Raw genomic sequence first — 27,369 nt, forward strand, 5'->3', positions numbered from 1 at the left:
AACAACTGACAGATACTCTAAACGAACGGGCAGTGCGATGCATCTGTCCATGCAACCACAGCTCCATACCGTCGCCAGAATTGACATTCGCTACGACGCAATGTGAAACTTGATTTGAATTTCATCTCACTCATCCAAAGTTTTGATACCGGACCGAACGAGATACCCTTCATCGTCGTTGCCACGGTCGCTCATAGCTATTGCCGCGGCTCGTGAATGCCCGTAATGCACCGATAACGCCGCGCTCCGCCAAATGGTACAGCAGCAATAGTAGCAGTAGTCGCACGTCTCTCTGCCAGGATGTCCCAGTGCCTCCAGCATCCTAGTGCCGAGGCCCCTCCCACAGTCTTCGTCGCTACTCCTGGCGCTCAGGAACTTTTCAACTTCTCATGCCATGGATCATCGTAAAGTTGGAGTTCTAAGCCAAAACGCTCATGTCCACGCGCTTCTCGGTGAAGTCCCAGAGCATCTTGATAAGCTGGTCTGGTAAGGTGTAAAGGTCGACGTGGAACTCCCCATCTGCAGACCTGTCAGTATACGTGGGACGTCAAATTTCATTTGCATCTGAGCAATCTTTGCAGGCCAGACTCCGAGGTCTGGCTCGCTCAGGGCTGGTCCAAGGGTGTACTCACTCTCGACATCGTTCTTAGTGTACGTCTCCTCGCTCTTGTTGTCGTGTACCATTTGCACCACCTGGAGGAGGTCATCCTCAGGAAGTTGTGGCAGGGCCTCCGCGAGCTTCTCCATGTCCACATTGCGGTTCTGCTTCTGTCTCTTCTTCTCTGGCTTCGCGGCTGAGGCACCGTTCGTAGCACCAGCATCGCCGACGGACCCTGATTGACGCAGCGCTTCGAGCAACTCGCCCTTTGGATTCCGGAAAGTGACCGAATGCGTGCTCTCGTAACGCTCCTGCTGGAAGTTGAGGTCGTGCTGTAGAGTCTGATCACCTCCCTTAGGTGCTCCGATTGGCACGAGCGTGATTGCCATGTCGAATTCACCCCATCCTTTCTCCTTGATCGCGAACGGGGGGGCCTTGAAAGCTACGATCAATCAGTATTCACGTTCTATTCGTTCATTCTGAGCACATGTGCGAGAAAGTACATACTCTGCCTCATTCGCTTGCCGAACGACTCGTGGAGGAGGTAGGTCGCTTTTTCGAAGCAGCTCGCTGGGATGTCTTCGCCATCGGGACCGACGAGGTAGATGCTAATGTCCCATGCTCGCATTGGGAAACCCTCGACCTCCGGCGGATCATCGCTGAGCAAGTGGTTAGCCGGATGCCTTTCAGGTTCGCAAGGTTCAGACTTACGTGACGCGCTGGTTAGTCACGAGCTTGACGGTACGCTTGACCTGTTTGCTGGTGTCAGTCTGCCTCTTGCGCTTGGGTTGCGACATGGTGTTGAAGGTGTGCTGTGAGTGCGCGGTTGTGGTGCCGGTGGGCAGTGGATGTTGCGAGCGAATGTGCAAGCGACGAGTGTGGGTTTTGATCGATGAGAATGAGGCAGAAGAGCACTCACGTCTGGCATTGTCGCAGTATTGTCACAAGCTGATTGTTACTGTGCGTAAATTGGCTGCGCGCTCACTCGCGTGCTGGCGCAAGCGCGCTGCGGCTTTGTTGAGTAAAGTGAGGCAGCTGCAATCTAGCAAACTGAAGTCGCGGTGGTCTCGGCTATCGGATGGTTCGGTCGCAGTGTCGTGGAGCGTGTCGAGGTGGAGAGGTGTGCGGATGGAGGAGGCGTGAGGTGGTCAGGTCGAGGTGCTGTGGTGGACCCGCATGGAAAGTCAAGAGTCGAGACGAGCTCGCCAAAAGCGGGACCATCCTCCGTGCGCCATGCGTTCCCTCACTACATTTCATGAACACATGGAATTACAGTCGTGAGCGACAATTCGCACGCTGCACGTGAAATGATTGGTACAGTGCACAACCTGCGATCGTTGGAGAATGGTGGTTCATGCATGTGAGTCTATCTAACTTGCTTTCTGTCTGTGACAATGCTTTCATGAACGGCTTTCCGCTCATTCTGGGAGCGCGTTGTGCATATACAATGCCGCGCGGGGGATCTGTGCATTTTGTGTTGAGGGTATCGATCATTGATCGCAGTACGGAACGCCCAGATAAAATGAGGTGGCGCAGCGTCGTGCTTCAGCCTGTGAATAGGACTTGGACACACAGGCGCTTTATCACTGTCCCTTGGCGTTGGTCAAAGTGGTTGGCAGCAATGACCCGGCCAGAAGCCTGTGGCGTACAGCCTTCGAAGAGGTCATAGTTTAGGACTATTTCTACGCATCGCTCTTGCCGAAGATGGCCTCGTTCTCTTGCTGAGCCTTGATGAAAGCTTCCTTGAACAAGTTCGCATCTGTGGACAAATAATTAGTAAATCTGTAGCCACTTTCGCGACACTGGATTACGTACTCTCTGGGTTGCCGAAACGGATGGCCAAGGTGCAAGCTTCTGGCTCACCCTCCGAAACATCAGCTGCAGCGTTCCATACCCAGCTGCGGTCGCTGCCAACGTTTGGAGAGAGCTTCATGTCCGGGACGACTATACGTTTGTTAGTCAAGTGCATAGCCAAGCGGATAGAGCGCACATACTGTAGTGGTTGGCGCAGACCTTGAGAGTCTTGTCGCGTCTCATAACCAGACGAGTCTTGCCGTTCTCCTTGTGCTTGAGGAGTCGGACGTCGCCAGTGCCGCGCTCCTTCCACTCTCGGCTCTCACGATCGAACTTGAAGAGCTTTGCGCGCATCTTGAATGTCTGTTCCTCGGCCTCCTCGTTTGTCTTGGTCTCAACCTTCTCGGTGAGATGGACGACTGGCTCGAAGTGTGCATCGGCCTCCTCTTCGTCGGCCTTGTCCTCGTCGTCGTCATCCTTCTCGGCGGCTTCCTTATCCTTCTGCGCCTTGGAGCTGCCTGAGCGGTCGTTCTCCGCTTCCTCATCATCCTTCTTGGCCTCCTTCTTGGGTCCACCACCGAACATGCTGAAGACGTTGTCCTTGGCAGCCGTTGCAGCGTCAGATGCCTTCTCGGTGACGCTCTTGTCCTCCGTCTTCGTCTCCGCAGTGGCGTCCACCTTCTTCTCTTCTTCCGCCATGTTTGCTAGTCTTTGGACGATAGTCGGGTGAGATTGATATGTCGTGCGGTCCGGTCTGCTGGAACGCAAGCTTTCTGTCGAGAATGTCGGTGTTTGTGGTGTTGTGTACAAATTCGCGAGAAGGAGGGGTCTTTGGGCAAACGCCCGTGCGCACGACGCTAGTCACCCCTGTCGCCCTTCACGATAAGTCAAAAGTATGAGCACTTTCGCTCGTTCACCATGAGAGCGGTAGTCCCAGTGCAAGAAGGTTTCTTCCTGATATACGGCATGGTCGTATAGCTATTTGGCTGCACACAGGCCGAATTTTTCTGCAACGCGCCCTGGCTCGACTGAGGGGCACGAACACGAAGCCTTGGATTTTTAGCACTCTCGCCAAACCCCACACCGTCTTCAGTACGATGATACGTCTGACGATCACTCAGGCACATTGGCATCGGGACACGTGCATTCTTCAGACGTATCTCTTTGCAGCCACTACTGGACACACGGATCAAGCCGGGCATGAAGCAGGCGAGAGCTGGCCATCAAAGGAGCAACGCGACCATGAAGATTGCGCGGAGTGCTGAAGAAGTCATGCTTTGCACTGGTATTTACAAGCGCCTCCCATGTCCACCGGCCACCACTCCAAAGCTCCAGCGGTGCACTATGCATTAAAATCCAGACTCTGCCATCCGTGCTCCTGGGTATGTAGCTTGCAGATTTGCGAAGAGCGCTTCGCCACCTCTAGTCAGGTCTGGTATCTCTGGACACCCCAAGGTCGCTGTTACGTCGCCAACCAAGCCGAATATGGACGCGTAAATGTTATTGGTGAACGACGGCGAAACAAATTTAAGCATTTGCAACAAGAAGCAAAGCAGATTGGTGCCCTCCAACAAGTTAGGAAGATTGGCAATTCCTGAAGCCGGGTCGTTGACATTAACGCCAACAAATGAATTTGGTGTCCCGGTATTACCTCCAATACTTGCCAGCTCCGGACACAGCCCAAACCAGACCAAGAGCTCAGTTATGTGGCCAAGGAAATCAAAGGGCACTGGCCTGCGATACCAATTTTCTGGAATCCTTTCCCATCCTTCGCGGTACGTGAAGGGTACAGGATCACTGGTCAGGCCGTAGAATGAGTACAGGATGTCGTGCGTCAACACTCCATCTATGCTGCCATCAGAGTGGTTGCCGAAGAGCATTATGACCTCTTGTGCGAAGTTCCGGAAGTAGCCTGTGCCTGGACCGTAATAGAAGAACGGGTTCCAATCTTTAGATTGGTGCCAGCGAACACACGAAGCCCGCACGATGGCCTCGCGTGTGAAGAGACCGCCATATGGCACCGATTCATAGAACTGGAGGAACAAATTCACGTCCATCGTCCAGGCGTTTCCATACTGGTAGACGTCCTGGCGCGTCATGGATGAATCGCACTCCACGAAGTTGTGGGTGTGTTCAAGACCTTGCGGTGTGCCTGAGTCTCTTTGTCAGCCTGTTTCTGATTGCAGCCCCTTATCAGACGCACCGAAGATGCCTAGCAGACCATCAAGAGGAGCCCCAACTCTTGGATCTGGCCCACCCAGTGAATACTTCATCGTTACAGGGTCACCGCCCGAGATGACTGCAGCAAGGACAGACAACAGGGCAATGTCATATCCCAAGTTGAAGACCGCCATTGTTCCTTCGATCACCTCCCATATTGAGACGATCCCAGTGTGACTGATAACGTGGTGGTTTGCAAGCGCATTCTGACCCGGGCATGGGCCTCGTTGATCGTCTGCAAGTTTTCAGTATCGCTGAGCTTGTACTCAAACCCTCAGGAATACTTACATGGACCCGGAGGCTCAAAGGGAAACTGGCCCCAAACGTCAATGGGACCATTACCTATATCTATACTGCCAAAACCTGACCATCCGCCGCCAAAGCTCAGAGCGGCGTCAAGAGTTCCTGTATCAGTCCAAGTAAGACGCTGCACGTATGCGCTTCATCAAGAGAGAGGATTCACATTCGCATACCAGGAGCCAGAGCATCCACCAAACCAGTGAGTACCTCGAGTTGCCGAGCATATAGCTTCTGTTGTTCTTCAGTCCGCTCCTTGGTCTCGAACTGTGCAGGCTGCTCGCGCGCGTGCGAATGTCGATTATCGTTTATAAGCCCGACCAGCTCCGGATATGCGTATGCATGAAAACGTGTTGAAAGAATTGGAGTGAGCGACAGAATTAGACACAAACGAGCGAGTTGGAACAACATCTTTACCACTCCATGTGGTCGCCAGAATCGCAAAATTCGGCGTCAGTGCTGCCTGGCGCTATCAGCAATATGAAAGCGGCTCACCTGGTTGGAATTCGCCGCATCGTGCACGCGTGTGTCGCCAATGCCTCGCCAAACGAGAGCGCAGCCTTGCTGCAAGTAGGGATAAGTTATGCCCATGCTATTCGTGTAATTCCAGATGCAAGCTGGTCCCAGGAAGTCCTCCATTCGGCGCCGCAGGCACACTGTCGACCAAACTCTATAGGCTTGTTGCAACAATGTTCTGGGCTTCACATTTAATGGGGTCAGCGTGTTGAGCGGGGGCTGACAATGTCGTTAACAAGGTATTCCCTGCTATCACCAAGTGAGCTTGGCCGAGCGACGCCTTGAGACGGACTTCTTCATGCTGGGAGTCCACCGGTCACAGAAAAAACTATTTGGCCAGCGGCAGTTCAAAAAAGGTCAATTAACGACGGAAGTTATTGTTGAATACTTTTTTCTTCATTAGCCACATATTGCGGAGACGACAAATGGACTGTGACAGAGTGACTGAGCTGGAGTATTTCACTGTTGTTCTTGGCGATTTGCTGGACTCACACATGATCCACGATCAGAAGGCTTGTCGCAATCCTGGTATGTTCACTAACCAAGCATGGATGCCTGGACATGACAGCTCATCTGAACTCCATGGCCGTTCACTGCGAGTCGGGCGCCAGGCACATTTGTGCTTGCTCGACTTGCTCTGGACAACCGGCACAGGAGCAGTGTTTTTCAGGAAACAGAACTTGCGGTGCCATTGTCGGGCGGCACACTCAAAAACGACGACTGCATCGAGACCGATGCATCCAGTTATGGCTTCCCCTCGCCGCACTTGTCAACCAAACGCTCTGACTCTGTTTAACAGCATGCGCTGCACCAAGTTCTCGGTGCACAAAGCCAGGGGCGAAAAGGATGTGGTATTCCAGGGCACGCTGCTCAATTCCGAGTTTGTCGAACTCTCGAAGCGACAGACTCCGCATGTTTAGGAGATTCGTGATTCGCTCTCGTTCCGTGCAGGGAGCGTGGTTGAGGAGGAGAGTTCTATTGAACCGGCTTGCGGCATGCATCTCCAGGAGCCGACACATTGTATGCCAGGCTACCAACAGGAGCTCCATCGCGGCTACGAGTCTGCTGCAATCATAGAGATATGATTGCGCTTCCGCTGACATCTGTGCAACTCAACCTCCTGGGCCATCTTCCTCTGCGAAGGTGAACACACCGTCGACCGCCAACATGCGTTCCTGTTACGCTTTGACATCATTCTTTGGAGCAATCACCATTGTCACTGCCACATCTTTCGACCTGTCACGAAGATGGCCCGAGTCCTTACCCGAATCTTTCGCCGACCCTTACGCCGACCCTTTCGCTGATCCTCTCGCCAATCCCTTTGCGGATGCTTTTGCACAAAGTTCATTCGATGCCGATGATGCTGCTCAAGCGAAAAAAGCAGCAGCTCTTAAGTTGATCGGAACAATGCCGAAGTGTGGGGTGTGTAAAGCCGCGCTCTTCTGTCTGCATTGCATGCACTAATGCCATTGCAAGCTTGTGTGCATAGCGAGCTCGGTTCAGGCATCGCCATGCTCCTTCGAGGACACTAATTGTTCTTGCAATAACAAAACGATCAGCGAGCAGGCAGCACAGTGCATCATGGTGAGCTGTACAGTCAAGGAAACATTGAGTGAGAACCCAATGATAGCTCGTCATCGAAAGTCATGCTGACTCGGATTCACAGCAACGAAGAACATATCAGACACCATATGTGGGAAACCGATTCGCGACAAGACTGGAATCACAACTGGCACAGGTATAGGCGGAATGATCTTCGCCATCGTCGCTGTAATCATTCGTACCATTTCGAAGATTCATATTCAGACTGGAGGCGGCACGCCTGCTGTGACCACCGATCTGTGGTGGGACGACTTGGCTGTTGGAACATCACTGGTCTTCGTCATCGCGTTCGGTGTGATTCCAGTGCCATGTAAGTCGTGGCCGCGATTCCCAGTGTGAGGTAACGGCACAGAGCTGACCATTTACACAAGTGACTCGTCTTGGCTTGTAAGTCTCGTGGATATTCCGATGAGAGTGGCGGACTGATTCTGTTCGCAGCGGCAAAGACGTTTGGACGGTACCCTTCCAGAACCTGACACCAATGGTAAAAGTACGATGGCCTGAGCGTCCATGCAGAGGTAGCGTTGCTGATCATTCCCAGTTGATGTTGGCGGATGAGATTGTCTATGTCTTCGGTTTGGGACTTGTCAAGATATCGCTCTTGCTGACCTATCTGCGCTTCTTCTCCTCGGATCGCTTTCGACACATCACATACGTCGTCATCGTGCTGAACGCATTGTTTATACTATCATTCGTTATTGTCATCCTGACCCAATGCCGGCCGCTTTCATACACATGGTATGTACCCAGAATCGTTGTTCTTGGCCATGCTCTCACAACTTTACAGGAACCAGTGGGATGGGGAGCACAAAGGCAAATGCCTGGCTCTCAACCCCATCGTTTGGTCATCGTATGTCCTTGGCCCATTGATTTTCGCTTGGCTGCAGACTGCTGACTTGCTTTATAGCGCTATCATCAACATTATTTTGGACTTCCTAGTCCTTGGCCTACCGATCTACCAGCTCTGGAAGATGAATCTGAATGTCGCGAAAAAGTTGCAAGTCATGTTCATGTTTGGGGTTGGTTTCTTGGTCACAATTATCAGTATTATGCGCTTGCATTCAATTGTCGATTACGGCGAGGATAAGAATTTCACCTACTCGAGGGTGATTCCAGGGGTCTGGGTAAGTGCCAGTGTCGCTGACTTTGGGAATCGATCAGAACTAACCAATCATCAGTCCAAGCTGGAGCTGCAGCTCTCCGTTATTTGCGCTTGCATGCCTGCAATTCGACAAGTCATTGTAAGTTCCAATCGACCTTTGCAGCATCGGAACGGCAGATGTGCGCACGGCGCTATAGACATCAGGAAACTGACCCCTCCCAGCGACGTTTCTCGCCGAGACTGATTGGCACTACTCGTGGCGAGGGCACAACAACAGGCATCAGCACGACGCAGTCGGGGCTGAGTGGGCGTACGTCTTTTTGGATGAGGTCTCTGCAGTCGAATGTGCAGAGCAGGACGCTGAACAGTGGGACAGGCACCATCGCCATTTCAGAAGTCGGCAAAAGCGCCGATACGGAGGTACGCGGCAAGAGTAGCTCCCACTCCACGATCGAAGAAATGGACTGATGGATGCCTTTGATAGCACTTCGTACCACTGCAAGAAATTCCTGCTCATCAGCATTCGAAGTCTTCCAAGTCCACAGTGACGCAGGTCTCGGAGATATCATCGCACATATGAGGCCATGAAAAGGTCGTAAAACGTTTTCCGCCCAAATTTTGGCGTCACAGGTACGAACAGAATGATGTTCACTCATCTCAAGAGTCTGTGAAATTGCTGATCGATATGAAGGCCAGGATGAGCTGCTGTCCTCGGGCATCAGGAAGTTGGCAATATTCGCAGCCTCGGCACTTTTGCTGCACAATACAACGGAAGCAACGCCAGTGGCACTTCTGTCCCGATTGCTGTGCTGGGCCCGTGCATGAGCTTGGGTATGTTGGTTTATCTGAATACGATCAGGTCAATGGCAAGAGATCCATGCCTTGGAGCCGTCTTCCCCTGAACTTTAATTCCTGGACGAACGCATGCTGTATGTGCACGCACACCTAGGACAAGGCCACCCATGTGCTCGGACAACACTCGAGCACAACGATCCTGTGGTACACAAGCGAGAGAACACCGGCTGGCGGGATCGCGGCATTGATCGAAGGCCCGGTTCACTTGGACGTGCAAAGCTGGCTTTGCGTGTGCTTGGATTCAACAGAGCTGGGGCCGCAGTCGGTTGTCGCTCGGATTATGCTCTGAAAGGAGATGTGGAGCATGAGAGCTACACAAGAAATAGCGACCCAATCCAATGTCATAGCGTGTCTGAGCCAGAGCCCGCGATTCCGATACCGTCTGTCATGGCCGTTGTTCGACACCGCGAAAAGATGTGACGGCGGTCCAACAACGAAAATATCGTATCCGCCTGAGATGCCAGGCTTCTCCGAGGTAGTGCTCGTGGAGCACTGATTCGAACCAATATGGTCCACGTTGTACAATCGTAATCCACACCGCTCTAGTGCTTCACCAGCGTTCTGTCAGAAGGCTGCGTTTCAACATTTCGCCCCAGAACCCTATTAACCAGGAACCGCGTGAGCACGAGGCCGGTGACATTCTTGTTTTGTCAAGCCTGGTCGTCAAACATCACAGATGCTGTACCTGTGTGAATTGTACGTCAATCTGTATTATCGAAGGTCTGATCAGCCAGAGCTGATGTAAATGTGGTGATGTTGTTGCCCATGCAGACAGAACGATCGGGAGTTTTCGTGAAGTGACCCAGCGGGAGGAGCCGTGCCAATGGCAAGAGTTGTTACGGCAAGGACCGAGCTTGCACACGAGAAGTTCGAAGCTCCATCATCATCACTGACACGACCAGCGCTGCGCACGCAAACCCGACCATACGCCCCTGGTGACGCCCCAGGCCGCATCCGCTTGTGTTTCTTCGCGCCCGCACCGCTTTTCTCCTCCGCTCTCCCTTCCCCCGGCCGCCGCAATGCTTCGAACAACACCTCTCCTCCGGCAGTCCCTGACCAGCCTGTCCTCATCGCGGACAGCCGCCGCGAGCCTCACTCCTCTCGCACGAGGCCAGACGACACAGCAGAAGCGATGTGCACACGCCATTTCCAACCCTACTCTGGCCAACATTGAGAAGCGGTGGGAGGCTATGCCACCACAGGAGCAGGCTGATCTGTGGATGGCCCTGCGTGACCGCATGAAGGTGGATTGGAACGAACTCACTGTGCAAGAGAAGAAGGCCGGTACGTGATGTCTGCTCTATACAAATCATCCCGATTCGAGGCGCGTGCGCGCGTCTTCCACATATGATCTGGCGGAAAGCGTTATGCCGATGAAGCCCCGGCGGAGTGTACTACGCCTTAGGGAGCTGCCATTGAGCCTGGAAAACGGTATAGATGTGTTCCGCATACTGACCCGATGTTGTACAGCATACTGGATTGCTTTTGGACCTCACGGACCTCGCGCGCAGGCTCCCCCAGGCGAGAACACCAAGGTTTTCGCATACACCATTGTTGGTGTTCTTGCTGCCGGTGCGCTCTTCGGCTTTACCAGATATTTCGCTCGCGAGAAGCCACGCACCTTGAACAAGGAATGGCAAGAGGCTTCCAATGAGTATTTCAAGGTAAGTGGTTGCCATTCACTGAATCTGCTGGTTCCCGTTTCAGCAGCCTGCTAACGCGCTACGCCTACAGGAGAAGCAAATCGAGCCAATCACTTTCATCGGCGGCGAGGACTACAAGGGCAAGGGCCTCGTGCAGTCACCTCCCAAAGGCAAGGACGAGTAAACTGTTCCCATAGACGCGAGCCGCAGAGTGTTGTACTATCTGTCCATATTAGAGCGGTAAATCGCATATCTCACTCGACTCACGAGCGTTTTTCCTTGTGTTGGCTGTAGGGAAGTTTGCGGTAAAAGTGGGAGAAGAGTGAACGAAAGGCGTTTTGTCTTGCTGAACTTTTCAGTCGCAGAGAAAGCCACCATGTACAAAGGAGCGCAGTATGGCATAAATCTTTTACAATCACTTCACACGCCTGTTCGTGTTGCAGTGTTATTGCCGAACTTCGAACAGACGCAGATAACCAATGCTATTGTTACCCTCCGAGTATGAATACTTGAAGCTCGCTCAATGCTTGTGTGTATAGGCACCGCTAGGCTCGGACAACGGGCGCTCTGAGCAACCAGCGATATGGCCCCATCAACGAACAGACCCAGCAATCCGAAGCGAGCATCGTCAACCATGGCAACTTTCCCTCCGTCCATGGGAGCCTTCGCAGTTGACCTGCTTTGGAGGCTCGATGCTCGTACATTCGTTCTGACCTTGGCTTTTCACCCACACGTCCTCGATTACGGTGGTCGCGTCAATCGCGGCCGCAAGTCTGAGGCCAACACACGCGAACAGCACCAGAACACCACTGTCACACACCTCGGGAGAGACCAAGTTGACTCGTTCGGGGTAGGCAGTAGCAAGACGAGACATGTGCAGGTAGAGAAGTCATCAGCAGATTTCGGACAGCTCCACCGTACCATGTTCTGACTCTTTTGCAAAGCGAGACGAATATCAGGCGGGGATATCTTCTCGAGACCAGAGTAGCCTCAGGCTACCAACGTGCTTTCTCCCGCGAGAGGCATTTTCCTTTCCTAGTCGTTATCAGCCACACACTCTTCCCGGCCGCGGAGCATAACGGGTTGTACAAGTGGGCATAGCTTTCCGGCCATTACGTCTTCATAATTGCTCTTTCGCAAAAAGGCCTTCACATGTGTGGCTTAGCCCACGCTACTGACAGGCACCAGCCAAGTAAGACGCAGCGGTAGTCTTCACCCAGTACACGACGAGAACACTACTCAAGCTTTCGGAGGAAGTACCGAAGCTTCGATCTCGATGGAAAGTTGTGACAGCGTCGGCTATGCCAGATTCAGCCCCAGAGCTCTGGTAGCTTCATGCATGAGGTGCAGCTCGACCAGATTGTGTAGCTGTAGAGATCTGCGGAGGGCAAGTTCCTCATCGGGCAGTGAAGGTCTTCTCATGGTCAGGCGGAAGCACGCAAGTTCAAATAAAACAACGAAGTGAAGTGGAAAGAATTCTTCTGAATAGGTATTATTCAGCTGGCTATCATACTCTTGAGATCGCCAGGTTGCGACTCGTATAGGTCCTCCCCTTGGCGCAGTACAACAATAACCCGTAGCTAGGTACTGTGTGAGCTCAGCTGGTGGTAAGAAAGGTGAAGAGCTGCCCTGTGGAGTCGTTAATTTATGTGGAGTGGGTGGAGAGAATGCAAGAGAGCACTGACGTTTCTCGTTCCATCGTAGAAGTCGGTCTGTCGAAGAGAATTTAGATGCCCTCCTTGTTGGCCTTAGCAGCGCCCTCGTGCTTCTTCTGCTCGAGGCTGTCGCTGACAGCGCCGGCGGCACCAGAGACGCGGTCACCAATGCTGGCGTTTGGGGTGTTGCCCTTGGCCTGCTCCTTGTTGGCCTCCTTGGATGCCTCAGCAGACTTGCCCTGGACGGTCTCAGAGACGTATTGAGCGGCGTTGTTGATCGAGTTGCCTGTGGGGAGGTACATTGGTCAGTGGTGAAGGCAACAACGAGGGGCTGGGAACTGGCCTACCGATCTGGCCGATGATGCCCTCGTTTGGCTTGTTGGCGTTTGGTGCAGACATGTTGATGGATTGGTTTGGGGAGAGTGTTGGAAGTGGTGTTGTTTTGGTGAAATGTGAAGTGTTGTTTGTTGTCGGTGCTGTGAAGAAAGAGGCTGTGTTGGAGGGGCTTATATTCGTGTGCAGCTCTTGCCTGACGTAGCTACCTACGCCACATCGTGGCAGGCGCGATCGCGCTCGTCACGCAGTCTCAAGTGCAAATCGTGTCACATGGGTCGTCTGAACGCGCCACGCAACACCACAGACGAGCCACCTGGCTGGCCGCGAACGGATGCGATGACGAGTGAGGTCTGGATCGGCCTTTGTCGTGCTCGTCTACCGAAGCCGGGCCTTCCATTCCCACAACACCCCGCATCTCATTGGTTGCTATGTCCATCTAGCATTCCACGAACCTGGTTTCGAGCATCTTCTTCACGTCCTCTTGACCTTCGTCACCATCGCAGCTAGCAGCTGTCTCTGAGCTCCCACCTCTCATCCCACTCCATCCGAGGCTCAGCTTTTTGCACCTTCCGGCAACGGGATTGGAGATCGGGTCGCTCGGAGCATGTGAATGGCCTGTCCTGATCGAGCCATCGCATGCGTCTACGCAGCGTGGAGACGTCATGGCCGCAGGTCAAACAGGCGAGAATTCTACCAGCTGCGAAAAGTAGATGCCTGATCTCGCCCGGACGGCCTATCTAGGACTTAGCCAGGAACCTCACCTACGTGTTGTCAACTCGGCAGGCAGAGATCTGTCCAGAAAGGAGAGGATCTGTCACCCTAGATCGATCTGCCATTGTGAGAATCCTTTTTCGAGCGTCTCGCACGACCGCACCGCAGTTTGCAGGTTGCTCATGCCAAATCTGTGGGCGTCTGTGTCTCGCCATGTCCATAACACATTGTGCGTCCAACTGGTGAAGTCAACGCCTTGCTGGGATCATTCTTGGCGGTCAAGAGAGCGAAGAAGTTCCGCACCATTAAGACCTGTTGAGATTGAGAGCCATGTACTCTGTGAACCCTATGGCATACGAATCTACAATTATTTGTGCAGTTCCGATCCAGCCACCCACGACCGAGAATTACAGTACATTGGTCTTAGCCTAACTCCAGAGCTGTGCCTAAGATCAAACGCTCATGCATCAAGACCGCGAACTCACACTTTGACAGATCTGAGGGCCCAAAGAGAATGCCAGAGATCGCAGCCTGAGAGGAGACATGCTGCGCTACACTCCGCCTCGAGACACCATCTTCTGTCGTGCTCACGAACTGGCATCCTCCTTCGGTTGCCGCTTCATACACATATGCCGTAGCTCGTCGTGGAACCCATATTTCCTCGCATCAAACGGCAGCACATCCACATCCTCAAATCCCCATTTCCGGTAGAGGCCTTGGCCCATCGGCGAGCCCTCCAAATAAGCCGGAATGCCCAATTGATCTGCCTTATCACATCCCCACTTCATGGACAGCGCTCCCACGCCCTTCCGTCCTTGGTCTGGTCGCGTAGCCAAGACTTGCAACAGGAGATATGGCTTGCTTCCAAGATGCTTCTTCTTATACTGCGAAGCCACATTTGCAAAGTCCTCGTAAAAGGTCGTATTCATGCCGGGCGGGACACCATACTGCTCAACATCTCGCTTGCTTGCTTCCTCTTCTCTTCTAAAGTCTTCCTCGGTTCGTTCCTTGTCGAAAAGCTTCCACTGACTGACTCCAATGACTTTCTGAAACGGGTCATCGTCTGGTAGGTCCGTGTCGACTACCTTGAAAACACTGATGCGCCCAGGATATCTGTCTGCGCCTCGCCTCATTTCAGAAACCATCATCTCTTTGGCCTTGTCGCTCATTCCGTCGGGAAATAACAAACTCATGAATCCAGGTCGGAAAGCTGCGGCACAGACGTCGTAGTAGATATCCCACTCGGACTGAGGCATCGGGAGGAGTTGGACTGGCATGTTTGCAGAGGTGTGACTTTTTCTGATGGCGACTGGCTTGTGGTCTGGTTTCCTATTGTCTGTGAAGGTCTGGGATTGTGATCGATTGGAAGTCTGAAAATGCTCAACAAATGGAGTGGTAATAGAATGCCTATATACCTACCATTGTCCGCGGCTACCGCGAGGTATCTGCGTCCTGCCAAGTCGGGGTTGGAACAGACAATGTCATCGTGCTTCGCCGCAATGAGGCTTTTGCAATCAGTCAAAGTACATACTGTGCTAGCATATCCCAAGATCTCGCTTCGATGCCTGCGGATGAACTCCGTGTAAATATTCGCGTTGACTTGTGGCTGATTTGCTCTCGGAGTTCGAGGTTCTCCACATCCACATGTGGTGACGGTTTTGGCCACAACTCGGGGAGGCTCGACCACTTCCATCGTCACTTCCATATTGATGACACCTTTATCAGCTGTGCATTGCTCTCTTCATGAGCTTTCTCCAACAACGTGAGACGCCAGTCTCACAAAAAGCAACGATTGCCCAACTCTCGTCTTCCCAATGCCACTTCGGAAACATATTCTCATTCTAGTTCCTTCCGTTACACAAAATGTCTCCGCGTAGCTTCCAAGCGCACGGCAGGCTCCAGCAAGCAGGGCCACAATCCTTCAGCTGAAAATAATGGCACGATACACAAACAAACATAAAAGCGCCACCTGATTGACGAACTCCGCCTGCCTCACAATACTATCGCCATCAACCCACCCAAGCCAACCCGCGGCTTCCACGCACACCTTCAAAGCATGACAGACCAACAAAACCCAACCCTCCCACCAGAACCACCATGGCCACAAGAAACCGGAATATGGGGCTCCTACGCCCTCCACTGCCACTGTGGCGCAATCCGCTACAACATGAAACTCTCGCCTCCAATCTTCGAATCCGAAGCAGAAGGCAAAGGAGTGTACCCCGTCATGTCTTGCAATTGTTCGTATTGTGAAAGAGTCGGGTATCTTACTGTTCATCCTTTGGTTGAGAATGTGGAGTTTACACAAGGTATGATTATCCACCTCTTCTTCTTCATTGGCTTTGATGATTGAGGTTGGTGGGTGTGTATAGCGCTGATGCATCACAGGTCTGGAACATCGCGCAGAATACCTAACAAGCGGTCAAACTGCACCATTATGGTTCTGTAAGAAATGCGGAAGTGCTCTCGGAGCTGATATTAGAGGTTTGATGGAGAAGATGGGAGCTCCACTTCGATATGGATTGAATGTCAGAATGCTGAAGGATAGTGATGTGAAGAAGCTTACGATCAAGGAAGTCACGTTCATGAAGGATATGCCGCCCAAGTATGACATTGGGCCTCCTGAGAGTGAGAAAAGCCAGGCATAGATTATCTGGTAGTTGTCTATTGACATTTCAAGGATATACATGAATCGACAAAAACGTTTGTATTGTACAAATTTGGCGCTTTTGTTTATCCAAGCATTCGTTTGCAAGAAGGCCCCGACCTGCCACGTTGCGAGTAACTCAATGTCTTGGTCGATATACTTCTTTTGAGTGAAGTACGGGGCCGGATGTAAGATCCCGCAAGGATTAAAATCTCTGATGCTGATCAAGTCCATCGCATTGGTAGCGCGCGAGGGAACGCAGACGCTGTGCGATATGCAGCGTGTATTCTGTCAAGCAGGTAGATGGTATTCCAAAATGATGCTCCAGGACGGCTGTAATGATATGGCACCAAATGAGCCTTCTCGGTTTGCCAAATGATGTCTTTCGCGTGCTGGCTGGAATGAACATGCAAGGGCCAGGGTGTGCGGCTGAGATGTAAATCGTGGATAGCTCACGAATGTGGTGGATTCGGAGTTGAGATACTCTCGGTGTGATGTTGATGCACAAATTCAGTACCCACTTATTCGTTCGATGTCGTGCACAGACGTATGCGCTTCAGCCCTTGGGCGATTTCGCTCGCCCTCTGGTGATACTGGGCAATGTTGGCATCTTTGCATCCCGCACAGCACTCTGAGCTTGGGCAACGGCATCACCAAGCAAGACGCGGATGGCGGTCTCCAGTCTGCGATCCTTCTTGCGACGCATATAAAGAATGACGATCCACAGGATAATGGCGTCGGCGACGAAGAGCTGGACAGCCCACCAGCTCAATCTCAATACCCAACCCCACCAACTGTGTTTTCGCTGATAGCTGAAAAAGCGTCTGGCCTCGAGTTGCTCTCGCAGGGCTGCGACTTCAGTCGTAAGCTTTATCAGGGAGGACTCAATCCGCTTCCGCCATCGATTGTCGGCCGGTGAGGATGGAGAGCGAGGGGCACGAAAGCGATCGTTCTCTGGTTCTCCGCCGGATTCAGAGGCGTGCTGCAGGTCGCCTTCGTCGATTTGTGACACTGGCGCATCGACAAATTCTTCCCTTTCCTCGTCCGCGAGATCATCTTCATCAACCTCTGACTGAGGGGCCAGCATGGTGAGCCCTTTCACCCGATCTCGTCCCCCACTCATAGCTGCGGCTTCAGATCTCCCTGCGCCATTCTCACCAGAGCTTCCCGAATGCATATAGTCTCTGCGCTCAATAGTCTGCAGAGGTGAGGAGTGCTCGGAGCTGGAAGGTTGAGAATTATTTTTGATCTGGTCCCATACAAATTCAAGCTCCTCAACCAGCTCGCGAGCCTCGGGAGTAGTCGAGGCGTACTTGTGCATCGTGTCTATCAGCTTTTCAATATATCGACGCTTGGCCTCGGTTCGGCCGAGGCCTTCGTTTGCTTTCCATGCATCCCACTTCTCTTGCTCTTTCTTCAATGCGTCTGTGGTCAAGCCAGGGCCGGGCGACGTGGGTCGGTCGGATATGAGGCAGACATCACCCTCCATCGATTGCTTGTACAGGCCATAAAGTGCGAGTCGATCGGATGATGGCGGCTTTTGCGAGCCCGGTCGAATGCGGTTGACGGTGTTGAGGGCATGGCCAAAGACTCGGTCTAAGCATAGCAATGTCAAATGATGCGTCCCTTTGGCCGGCGCAGACAAAGAAAGACGAATGCGTACCCACAGAGTCGGCCATGTTGATTATTCTATCGCAGCGGCGATGGCCCCGCGGGTCCGATCACGAACGGGCGGTGGATGGCAGGATGGCGCGCGGATGAGTGATGGCGATTCGCCCGTCGTCGACTTCAGCGCATGATGGAGATGGGCGGGCAGCAAACGAGACCATCGCGTGCAACAGAGCGAATGCATGTACAACAAGGATTCTCCACTCGCCTTCGCTGTCCCATGATACCGCGGCACTCCAGAGTAGAGTTCGCGCCAGCAGTGGATTCCGTGGCAGCCCCTGCCTGAGGCACAGACACCTAAACGCTCACGCCTGAGCGTAGGGACAGGCAGTCGACACTGCTTACTTCACTCCATCACGTCCGGTATGCTGCTCCATTTCGCGGAGACGATGAACGTTCAGCACAACGCTCTCTTTCCATCAGGCGTCTCATCAACTCTCCCTCCTGGCATCGATTCTGTGGCCTTCCAGACGCCTGTGTCGCTACACGATCCAGCAAGCCATGTCAGCAAAGATTGACAAACTGCTCTGCTCGCTGAGAGCTGCGCCATGTCATAGAATGATTTAAGCCAGCTAAGAGACTAACATCGCTGACTGCAGACCACGCGTGCACGCTTGGCCCGTTAATGGCGACAAGATAAGATGGAAAGATCCAGATCGGAAGTCGGCACCACGCCTCAAATTCTTGACTGCGGAAAAGGAAAAGGACGCATATTTTCCGCTTCCAAGACAGCATTCGAGCAAATCAAAAAGGCCACCGCCACGGCACATTCTGCACTATGAGCAACAGGTGAACCAATCTTCGTACCCGTTTATCTCCATTACGCCCAAGCCGACTTCGCTCAATCGACTCTATGCACGCTAGCCAACGATACGCGGCCATCAATGGCTTTCTTCTGCTTCAGCGATTTCGGCGGGCAGATGAGTGCACGCTATACGCTCTCTGATTGTGATAGATGGCTATCGGCCGACGCATCCTGGCGCCCTGTGCATGTATTCTGCCGTTGACTGTGATGCGCAGCAGATATTCGGTCAGTTGTGACCGAAGTTGAGTCTGTGTCGTATATTCCAAGTTGAGTCAGATATTTTTCTCTTCCTCTTTGTTGCAAAATTTCTGTATCGATTCAAAGTCATCCAACTTCCCATGCTCTGACTATGAAGGACCACATCGAGAAGCAGCATCCCACAGAGGCGGTCGAGGAAGAACATGAGACCAGAGCAGAGTCTATCAAGGACGATTCACATTCTGTACACGACTCCGCCGATGAGAAGAAGTTTACAGCCTCAAGGCCGAAGCATGAAGGAGGACATGGAGAGACGGATCTCGAGAGCCAACGCCCGAGCATGCAATTACAGCACACGAGGTCACATATGTCCACCCATGATGCGCATCCTGCCCACGACCAAGAGTTCTACGAGGAAGGAGACGAAATATACGACAAGTTCTCCAAATGGAAAAAGATCTCAATCGTAGCCATTCTGAGCTTCTCCTCCTTCTTAGCTCCCATCAGCTCCACCAGCATCTTGGCTGCTTCTCCAGAAGTTGCGAGCACATACGATACGACAGCATCCATCTTCAACATCTCTAACGCATTGTATATGCTGTTCATGGGTCTCAGCCCACTGTTCTGGGGGCCGATGGGACAAACTTACGGCAGGAAGTGGACTTTGGCATGGGCGGCCGTAACATTCACAGCATTCAGTGCAGGATCAGCACTAGCCCCCGATCTCGGATCTTACTTCGTCTTTCGTATGCTCACAGCCTTTCAAGGCACGGCATTCTTGATCATTGGCGGGACTGCAATCGGCGATATCTATAGACCAGTGGAGAGAGGCACTGCTTATTCTTGGTTTATGAGTGGGACGCTCATTGGTCCTGCATTTGGTCCATTCATTGGAGGTAAGACTTCATCATCCTTAGGACGCATCCATGCCTTGCATGATGACTGACATATCCCTTCTTCAACAGGCATCATCGTCAACTTCGTCACCTGGCGAGCCATCTTCTGGCTCCAAACAGCTCTAGCCGGCCTCTCCTCCGTTCTTATCATCTTCTTCCTCCCTGAAACCATCCACAAGAAGCGCTCGGACGAACTCAATGGCCTGCCCAAATCCCAACAAGCCAAACAACTCTGGAAATGGATCAATCCCGCCCGCGTCGTCATCCTCTTCAAGTACCCCAACCTCGTCATCGTCGCCGTCGCAAGCGCGAGCTTGGTCTGGAACATGTACAGTCTCCTCACACCAATCCGACAAGTGCTCAACCCACGCTTCAATTTGAGCTCCCCAATCCAATCGGGACTCTTCTACATCGCTCCTGGCTGCGGATACTTAACCGGTACATTCTTCGGAGGACGCTGGGCCGATGCCGTGGTGAAACGATACATGAAGAAACGCGGCACCCGCGTCGCCGAAGATCGTCTACACTCTTGTCTTCCCGCCATGGGCATCGTGATCCCCGCTTCGATGATCGTTTATGGCTGGAGTATCGAGAAGAAAGTCGGTGGGATCGCATTACCGGTCATTGCCATGTTTTTGCAGGGTGTGGCGCAGTTGTTTTGTTTCCCTTCGTTGAATACTTATTGTTTGGATGTGATGCAGAGTCGGAGTAGTGAGGTTGTGGCAGGGAATTATTTTAGTCGGTATTTGCTTGGTGCTGCTGGGTCGGCTGCTGTTTTGCCGATTATTGATGCGATTGGTGTTGGGTGGTTTAGTACGATTTCGGCGGCGTTTGTTGCGGTTGCGGCGTTGGGGACTTGGGCTGTGGCTGTTTGGGGGAAGGATATGAGGGATCGAGTTGATCAAGGAAAAGAGGTTGAGTGATCGGACATGGACGGAGTAATTTTGCATCATGGGAATGGGCGGCCTTCTAGAATGATACCCGGTAACTGGCGTTGGATTGAAGACTTCTACGAATAATGAAGAACTTTTGATAGATCAAAATTACAGAGCGATGTGACCTCTTACATGCTTCGTTCTAGTCGTTTCAAGGACCATCCAAACCCATCATCGTAAAGGCTTCATCAATTCTCTCAAATCCCTCATCCGATAATCCTCTATCACCGTTTCCCAATCATCTCTCAATAATCCATAAGTCTCATTATCATAGCCCTCAGGCTTCCGCGGATTCAGCGCCCAGTACCCCCAGTCAGCGTCAGTTTCTCTAAGTATCGTCATCAAATTCTTCCAATAGTGCAAAGATTGCTCATCAGCATGATGCGGAGCACCGAATTCTCCAACCCAAACAGGTGCAATATTATCTTCAAGCAGAAAAGCCCAGTTATTAATCATGTCCTCTTGGAAAGAAGGATAAGGCCGTTTTCCATAGGGTACGGATGGAATATGACCCCACCCAGACCAGGAATATACGTGGGAGCTGTAGACGACTCGGTCAGGGATGGAGAGTTTTATGGGGCGGTTTCTGGCTCCCGAGCAGTCGTTGGCTGAGGAGACGCCTTCGACAAACATGAGCCAGTCAGGGTTCAATGTTAGAAGTGCTTCGCTGGCTTTTTCTGCTGCGTCGGCCCAAGAACTCCAGCTCATTGTTCCCCAGATTCCTCGGGGCTCGTTTCGGAGATCTGCGCCGATTACTAAGGGGTTAGAGATGAAGGGTTGCATGATTGTTTTCCAATGGTCGATCCAGCTCTCGGTAGTTTGCTTGATTTTGCAGATGGGGCCGTATTGGTCATTTTTCCAGCTGGAATCGCAGAGGTTCATGCCGTCGCACCAGTGGGCATTGGTGATGTGATCATTAGGGATCACGATCAAGCCAGCATCAGTCATGGATTTGACGCAGGCGTTGTATACATCCAATGCTCGTGGACCGTCGAGCTCGTCCGCGCTTCGTTTCAGGCCGTCGTTGTGACCGAGATCGTAGTCGTCGAGCAGATCCAGGTTGGCCGAGAGGAATTCAGGCGGGATCACCGGATTCTCGATCACCATCTGATCGGAATAGGGGAACCGTACAGAGTTGAACCCCATCTTCTTGATCGTTGTTGCGATCTCATCTCTATGCCGGAAGTCGAGCCCTCCTGGCACGAAGTAGATGTCGCTGGCGCCATACCAATTGATCGAAGCCAGCTTCACCCTCTCGCCATTTGCGTCGACGATTTGCCTCCCAGCCGTCCGCAGCGGTGGAGCAAAGAACGGCTTCGCGCTCGTTGTAATGTTCTTGATCTCTTTCAATGGTATCTGATGCACTTTCGCCTCTCCTGAAGGCATGAAGCGTAAGCTGTAATACAATACAATGACTGACAGCACTGTCGATGCTAACACGGTCCTCTTTCGCAGCATGACTGCAACCGGCCTGCGGGGGTGGGAATAGAAATCGAGGAGGAAGAGGAGCGAGAAGAGGGCGGGAGAATCGAAGGACATGATGACAGAGCGCAGCCTGCCGGCCCGAAAAGAATAGTACAATGAGGAACGAATGTGAGGGACAGGATCCGAAGCAGTCCGACTGGCGTTCTGAACAAGGCTGACAGAGACAGCCTGCGCCAAGATCGTGGTGCGCATAGAGGATCTGCGGGCTGAAGAAAGAAGCACACGATCACTTACTCGATTGGCGCCCACGTGCCGGGCTTGCAGTGTTACTGGACATGGTCGTTCTCTGCTGAAAGTATCAATCATTGCACGCTACTCCACCCACGTCCCCAACGACGAAGTCGGGCAGACGACCGCGAGGACAGAAAACCGATGCGAGAGATCGTAAGCGGCGGCTGTGGGAGCGATCGTTGTGAAGCCTGAGCTCTACTCAGCCTTGGACATACCTCCAACGGCAGCTCGCAGACCCGACGTCCGAAGTCAGCTCCCTTTTGCTTTCCCGCACGCCCACACAGTGCGGACGCCCTCCGGATTCGTCTTCACACGATGACCTTGGGGGTGAAGAGATCTGTTCCAGCACTGTCTCGACAGGTCTTGGAACAGTATCGAAAATCGAGGAGGAGAGAAAGAGCAAGATGCATAGGCCTTTGGTAGAATGTTAGGAGCGGAAAAGAGGAGCGATAATTGGATGAGCCTGAGACCGCTGCTCGGCAGCGCAGGGATCGGATCGAAGGCAGTGTGTGTTCCTGAATCCTGCCTGAGGTGGCCATGGTTCCATCATTGCCGCCTCACGCCGTCGCACAGATCGACGCCATTGTCCATTGCGAGGCAGATCAAGGATATTGATTATCGAAGTAGAAGATAGTACAATGTTCCAGAAAAGCTCCATGGTGTCTTCCACGTTTGCTAAGTCACGTGCAATCGCGCTTGACCGCGTTGCAGGCGCGTTTCGTGACGCGTCTATCTTCGCCATGACTTCAACTTCATGATGACTTAGTTAGATCTTACCCATGAACGTCGGCATCATGAAGCCCTTCAAGCCGCCGACCATCTACAACCGGCCACAGACCACGACAAATGCGTCTCAGCACTTCAGCCAATCGCCTCCAGCCAAGAGACGGCGCATCAGCGAAGATGAAGAGGAGCGAGCCCAGACGACCATCGCTGCAGCGAAAGTGCTCAAGAAACCCGAGCCTTCTCAGAAGTTTCAGTCGCCTTCTTTTCGCAGTCCTCTAGTCCCAGTTCCAAATGGGTCTTCTCAGCCAAATTCCAGCTCGGAGCCAGTGCAGGAGCAGTTCTTCGTCGTGGTGTGGCGAAAGTTCACCATGAAGAAGAACAAAACCTGGGATGGTGACGGCGTGCTATCGGTCAAAGGCACCCAGGCTAGGTTACAGAACATTGATGGCAAAGACTTCGGCCGGGGCACCTGTAAAGGCCCGCTCATGGTAGGATCGGAATTGTCCATCGGTGGCAAAGACGTGGAGGTTGAATCCATGATTTCCAGAGATGATTACATTTCCGGCCGCGTCTTTCTGGGCAACGCAAAGGGTACTAAGAGTGCACCAACGCCTTCACTGAAGGAGATCGATGGCACCAGTCGCGTCTCGGCAAAAGAACAGGCGAAGTTTAAGAAGCTCGCCCTCACGCAGAAGAAGACTTCGCTCAAGCCTCCACCCAACAGTACGGCAAGCAGAGCAGCTTTCAAGGCACCGCTCATTCAGAACCATGTCCTGGCTCCAGTCAAGAACGCAAAAGTCCCGACTCCTCGCCACGCCATTGACTCAGATTCGCTGGTAATGCAACGACCAAGTAAAGTCCCAAAGGGCAAGCAGATCGTTGATGTTGTGGTGGACCCGATCCTGACACGCCATCTGCGTCCACACCAGCGTCAAGGCGTCCAGTTCATGTATGAATGCGTCATGGGTATGAAGGACTACGACGGGGAAGGCGCAATTCTTGCAGATGAGATGGGTCTCGGCAAGACGCTTCAGACGATTGCATTGCTGTGGACGCTGCTAAAGCAGAACCCGATTTTCGAGGAACCTCCTGTCATCAAGAAGGCATTGATAGTGTGTCCAGTCACGCTGGTGAATAACTGGAGGAAAGAGTTCCGGAAATGGCTCGGAAACGACCGTGTTGGCGTATACATGGTAGAGAACAACAAGATGAGACTCACAGATTTCACTAGAGGCAGGGCATACCAAGTGATGATCATCGGCTACGAGAAACTCACGAAAGTCCAGAAGGAGCTCCAAGGAGCCTCGGGCATCGACATTGTCATTTGCGACGAGGGCCATCGACTCAAGTCAAGCACAAACAAAGCAGCATCTGCGATCAAGACTCTCAGCACTGAGCGTCGCGTGATTCTGAGTGGGACCCCAGTGCAGAATGACTTGGCCGAGTTTCACACGATGGTCGACTTCGTCAATCCTAACATCTTGAGCAAATACACGACCTTCAAGCGGGAATTCGAAAATCCTATCGTCAAATCACGGCAACCAGGAGCAGCGAAGAATGATCTAGAGAAAGGCGAGGCCCGAAGTGCCGAGCTGGCCGGGATCACTGGGAAGTTCATCTTGCGTCGTACGGCTGAAATTCTGTCCAAGTACCTGCCACCCAAGACAGAGTACGTGATCTTCTGCAAGCCGACCGAAACCCAGCGTAAGATCTATCGCCATATCATTGGCACCCAGGCTGTCGCGTCCGCGCTGCGTGCAGGTGCCGGTGGCTTGGAAGGAATCACAGCTCTGAAGAAACTCTGTAACAGTCCGACGCTCTTGCAGCAGAGGACCAAGTCGGGCGAGATCAAGCGCAACGACCTTGTAGAGGGTGTACCTCCTCAACTGTTGACCACTCCAGGCACAAGTGCAAAGCTCTTAGTGCTCGACGAGCTATTGGTCAAAATCAGAAACGAGTCGGATGACAAAGTTGTTCTGGTCAGTCACTACACAGAGACCATGGACATGTTGGCTACATTGGTCACATCCCTTGGTATGGGGTATGTTCGCCTGGATGGCAGTGTAGCTCAATCGAAGCGCCAGGATCTGATCGACCGATTCAACAACACTCCACCGAGCAAAGTCTACATATTTCTACTGTCGGCGAAGTCCGGTGGTACTGGTCTGAACCTCGTCGGCGCCTCGCGGTTGATCATGTACGACTCTGACTGGAATCCGGCACACGATTTGCAAGCCATGGCTCGCATTCACCGCGATGGACAGAAGAAGCCGTGTTATATTTATCGCTTCGTAACTCAGGGTGTCATGGACGAGAAGATCTTTCAGCGCCAAATCACCAAGACAGGTCTCGCAGACAGTATTGTGGACGGGAAAGACGCCGCTAGCAACTTCACACAAAATGACCTGCGCGACCTGTTCTCTTTCGACGAAGAGGATGATTGCCAAACGCATCGCTTGCTCGGTTGTCAATGCGAACAGAATGGTCTGCCGTTCTCAGAAGCTGTCGAGGACGAAGTTGCAGAGCAAGTCGGCAGGAATGATCTTGCTAAGTTGAGTGGTGGCGAGATCGAGGTGCTACATCTGGAGGACAGTGACCAAGAGGAAGTCTACGTGCCAAAGAAATGCACTACGACTTTGGGAAATGTTGATCGGGATGCTCAGGAGGCCGAGATTCTGCGCAATGCTCGAGAAAGTCGCGACTCTGAAGGCAAGGCGAAGATGCTGAGTCTCATGCAGTACACTCACCTCGACACATCTTTGACGAGAGGAGAGGAGCCAGCGCGCCGCAAGGGCTGGGATGAAGATGACGAGGATACCAGCAACGAGGGTGATACCTCCACGATGAGTATCCTTGATGCAGCGATCGATGACGCCGCTTTGCGAAATGTCATTCGTGATGTCGGGCAGAGAATAGGCTACGTGATGACGAAAATGGGTACCTCGCGGAACGAGGAGGGAGCAGCAGAAGAAACAAAGGGATAGACATAGATCATCACGGCTTCATGTGTGACGACAGAAATGGCTGTGTATACTGACGATGAATGGCTGGCTGAAAATTTGTATCTCAATGTAGACATAGATTATGATCAGAGATGAATTGCACAATTGCCTCTAACTACACCTACTGTTGGCCACGGTTTGTGAGCCATTCGCTCGAAAACAAAAACAGCTCAATCGGCCTGCACGAATCAAGAGTCTCAGAGTGCAGACTAGCACACATTCTATGTTTATATTTCGATCTTGTTCAAGATGATGGCCTAAGCAAGCAAAGCATTCCCAAATTTCGTCAACTGCGACCCATCCGTCGCCCAAGTCGTAAGCAATCGCACTACAACCCAATCCTCGCCTCTAGTCTCCCACAAATAGAACGAAAAATCCTTGCGCAGTTTCTCCACCAATGGCCTCGGCAGGATTGCAAAAACTTGGTTGGTCTCTGTCTCTGCCAGCAGAGTATAGCCAGCATCAGTAATAGATTTGGACAATTTATTCGCAGCCACATTGGCCTGTCGGGCCAATTGAAAATATAAGTCTTCACGAAACAGCTCCGCGAATTGAGCGCCCATGATTCTGCCCTTCGCTAGGAGTGACCCATGTTGTTTGACATAAAACTCGAAATCTCGAGCTAGCGCTTTATCTTTGACCACGATGGCTTCGCCGAGAAGTGCTCCGTTCTTTGTGCCTCCGATCCAGAAAATATCGGTCAATTCCAGGACGTCGTTCCAGCTCATGTCATTCTTGTCGCTGGCTAGTGCGGTTCCGATACGAGCTCCATCAACGAAGAGAAGTAAGTCGTGTTGCTCGCATAATTGTTTGATGGCTTTAAATTCGTCCTTTGTGTAGATTGTTCCAATTTCTGTTGCGTTGGAAATGTATACCAATCGAGGCTTGGCCATGTGAGGATAATGCCAATTTTCAGCCAATGCTTTCTTGATGAGAGCTGGAGTGAGTTTGCCTGCTTCTGGGATGACATTGATGATTTTGTGACCGGCGGATTCTACAGCTCCTGTTTCGCGTGTGACAATGTGGCCAGTCGAAGGCGCGATGACACTTTCGTGTGGTCGAAGACAAGCTGCGATGGAGATGGCGTTGGCACTTGTCCCAGAAGGTACGAAAAAGACCCCCACATCGTCGTTTCTCAGATGTCTTCTGATATGTGTTCTTGCCTCTGCGCTGTACTCATCGTTGCCATATCCGCTCTGCTGGGCATCATTGCTGGCAATTAATGCATTTAGAAGTTGTGGATGTGCGCCTTCGCTGTAATCGTCAAGGAAACTGTACTTGATCACTTGAGGCTCGATGATTTCAGGCATCTTGAACGTCGCACTCTTTTTGTGATGGCGGTTGAAATTTGTGAAGCTGATTCGTGTTACTCAGACATCTATGACTTCTAAGCCGAGTATACGCGTTGGGTTCTATGGCGGCCGGTCCGGGACTATCGGAGCTCCAC

The 27,369-nt window shown here is 52.3% G+C and overlaps 13 protein-coding genes across 13 annotated transcripts; 5 read left to right on the top strand and 8 right to left on the bottom strand.

The window, feature by feature from the left end:
- Positions 1 to 418: 418 nt before the first annotated feature.
- On the bottom strand, positions 419 to 1,526 carry RHO25_005240 (uncharacterized protein; the record flags this gene model as incomplete). Its single annotated transcript, XM_023596147.2, has 5 exons — positions 419 to 519; positions 633 to 1,040; positions 1,106 to 1,257; positions 1,310 to 1,350; positions 1,518 to 1,526. 5 exons carry the CDS (start codon positions 1,524 to 1,526, stop codon positions 419 to 421), a joined length of 711 nt encoding a protein of 236 aa, XP_023456871.1.
- Positions 1,527 to 2,280: 754 nt separating this feature from the next.
- Positions 2,281 to 3,091, bottom strand: SBP1 (single stranded nucleic acid binding protein; the record flags this gene model as incomplete). Its single annotated transcript, XM_023596148.2, has 3 exons — positions 2,281 to 2,357; positions 2,414 to 2,542; positions 2,593 to 3,091. The coding sequence occupies 3 exons, from the start codon at positions 3,089 to 3,091 to the stop codon at positions 2,281 to 2,283; spliced, it is 705 nt and encodes a 234-aa protein (XP_023456872.1).
- A 650-nt stretch (positions 3,092 to 3,741) lies between these two features.
- Positions 3,742 to 5,320, bottom strand: RHO25_005242 (uncharacterized protein; the record flags this gene model as incomplete). The annotated part of the gene is made up of 4 exons (XM_023596149.1): positions 3,742 to 4,544; positions 4,596 to 4,847; positions 4,901 to 5,017; positions 5,086 to 5,320. 4 exons carry the CDS (start codon positions 5,318 to 5,320, stop codon positions 3,742 to 3,744), a joined length of 1,407 nt encoding a protein of 468 aa, XP_023456825.1.
- A 1,272-nt stretch (positions 5,321 to 6,592) lies between these two features.
- Positions 6,593 to 8,597, top strand: RHO25_005243 (uncharacterized protein; the record flags this gene model as incomplete). Its single annotated transcript, XM_065602631.1, has 11 exons — positions 6,593 to 6,847; positions 6,902 to 7,037; positions 7,092 to 7,337; positions 7,399 to 7,414; positions 7,466 to 7,517; positions 7,569 to 7,765; positions 7,815 to 7,877; positions 7,935 to 8,151; positions 8,206 to 8,268; positions 8,352 to 8,439; positions 8,506 to 8,597. The coding sequence occupies 11 exons, from the start codon at positions 6,593 to 6,595 to the stop codon at positions 8,595 to 8,597; spliced, it is 1,425 nt and encodes a 474-aa protein (XP_065458703.1).
- Positions 8,598 to 10,003: 1,406 nt separating this feature from the next.
- Positions 10,004 to 10,811, top strand: COX5 (Cytochrome c oxidase subunit 5; the record flags this gene model as incomplete). The annotated part of the gene is made up of 3 exons (XM_023596151.2): positions 10,004 to 10,268; positions 10,455 to 10,648; positions 10,719 to 10,811. 3 exons carry the CDS (start codon positions 10,004 to 10,006, stop codon positions 10,809 to 10,811), a joined length of 552 nt encoding a protein of 183 aa, XP_023457617.1.
- Positions 10,812 to 12,353: 1,542 nt separating this feature from the next.
- Positions 12,354 to 12,681, bottom strand: RHO25_005245 (uncharacterized protein; the record flags this gene model as incomplete). Its single annotated transcript, XM_023596152.2, has 2 exons — positions 12,354 to 12,568; positions 12,630 to 12,681. The coding sequence occupies 2 exons, from the start codon at positions 12,679 to 12,681 to the stop codon at positions 12,354 to 12,356; spliced, it is 267 nt and encodes an 88-aa protein (XP_023457646.1).
- A 1,235-nt stretch (positions 12,682 to 13,916) lies between these two features.
- RHO25_005246 (uncharacterized protein) lies at positions 13,917 to 14,751 on the bottom strand (the record flags this gene model as incomplete). Its single annotated transcript, XM_023596153.2, has 2 exons — positions 13,917 to 14,699; positions 14,749 to 14,751. 2 exons carry the CDS (start codon positions 14,749 to 14,751, stop codon positions 13,917 to 13,919), a joined length of 786 nt encoding a protein of 261 aa, XP_023457470.1.
- Positions 14,752 to 15,385: 634 nt separating this feature from the next.
- Positions 15,386 to 15,977, top strand: RHO25_005247 (uncharacterized protein; the record flags this gene model as incomplete). Its single annotated transcript, XM_023596154.2, has 2 exons — positions 15,386 to 15,638; positions 15,718 to 15,977. 2 exons carry the CDS (start codon positions 15,386 to 15,388, stop codon positions 15,975 to 15,977), a joined length of 513 nt encoding a protein of 170 aa, XP_023457645.1.
- Positions 15,978 to 16,532: 555 nt separating this feature from the next.
- On the bottom strand, positions 16,533 to 17,655 carry RHO25_005248 (uncharacterized protein; the record flags this gene model as incomplete). The annotated part of the gene is made up of 2 exons (XM_023596155.2): positions 16,533 to 17,572; positions 17,640 to 17,655. The coding sequence occupies 2 exons, from the start codon at positions 17,653 to 17,655 to the stop codon at positions 16,533 to 16,535; spliced, it is 1,056 nt and encodes a 351-aa protein (XP_023457644.1).
- A 1,143-nt stretch (positions 17,656 to 18,798) lies between these two features.
- Positions 18,799 to 20,466, top strand: RHO25_005249 (uncharacterized protein; the record flags this gene model as incomplete). Its single annotated transcript, XM_023596156.2, has 2 exons — positions 18,799 to 19,543; positions 19,613 to 20,466. 2 exons carry the CDS (start codon positions 18,799 to 18,801, stop codon positions 20,464 to 20,466), a joined length of 1,599 nt encoding a protein of 532 aa, XP_023457643.1.
- Positions 20,467 to 20,649: 183 nt separating this feature from the next.
- Positions 20,650 to 22,240, bottom strand: RHO25_005250 (uncharacterized protein; the record flags this gene model as incomplete). The annotated part of the gene is made up of 2 exons (XM_023596157.2): positions 20,650 to 21,854; positions 22,198 to 22,240. The coding sequence occupies 2 exons, from the start codon at positions 22,238 to 22,240 to the stop codon at positions 20,650 to 20,652; spliced, it is 1,248 nt and encodes a 415-aa protein (XP_023457642.2).
- Positions 22,241 to 22,988: 748 nt separating this feature from the next.
- Positions 22,989 to 25,904, top strand: RHO25_005251 (uncharacterized protein; the record flags this gene model as incomplete). The annotated part of the gene is made up of 1 exon (XM_023596158.2): positions 22,989 to 25,904. The coding sequence occupies one exon, from the start codon at positions 22,989 to 22,991 to the stop codon at positions 25,902 to 25,904; it is 2,916 nt and encodes a 971-aa protein (XP_023457464.2).
- Positions 25,905 to 26,179: 275 nt separating this feature from the next.
- Positions 26,180 to 27,232, bottom strand: RHO25_005252 (uncharacterized protein; the record flags this gene model as incomplete). Its single annotated transcript, XM_023596159.1, has 1 exon — positions 26,180 to 27,232. One exon carries the CDS (start codon positions 27,230 to 27,232, stop codon positions 26,180 to 26,182), a length of 1,053 nt encoding a protein of 350 aa, XP_023457641.1.
- Positions 27,233 to 27,369: the final 137 nt, after the last annotated feature.

Source organism: Cercospora beticola, chromosome 3 (genome assembly GCF_033473495.1).
Source record: "Cercospora beticola chromosome 3, complete sequence".
In the NCBI taxonomy this organism is placed as follows: Eukaryota; Fungi; Ascomycota; class Dothideomycetes; order Mycosphaerellales; family Mycosphaerellaceae; genus Cercospora; species Cercospora beticola.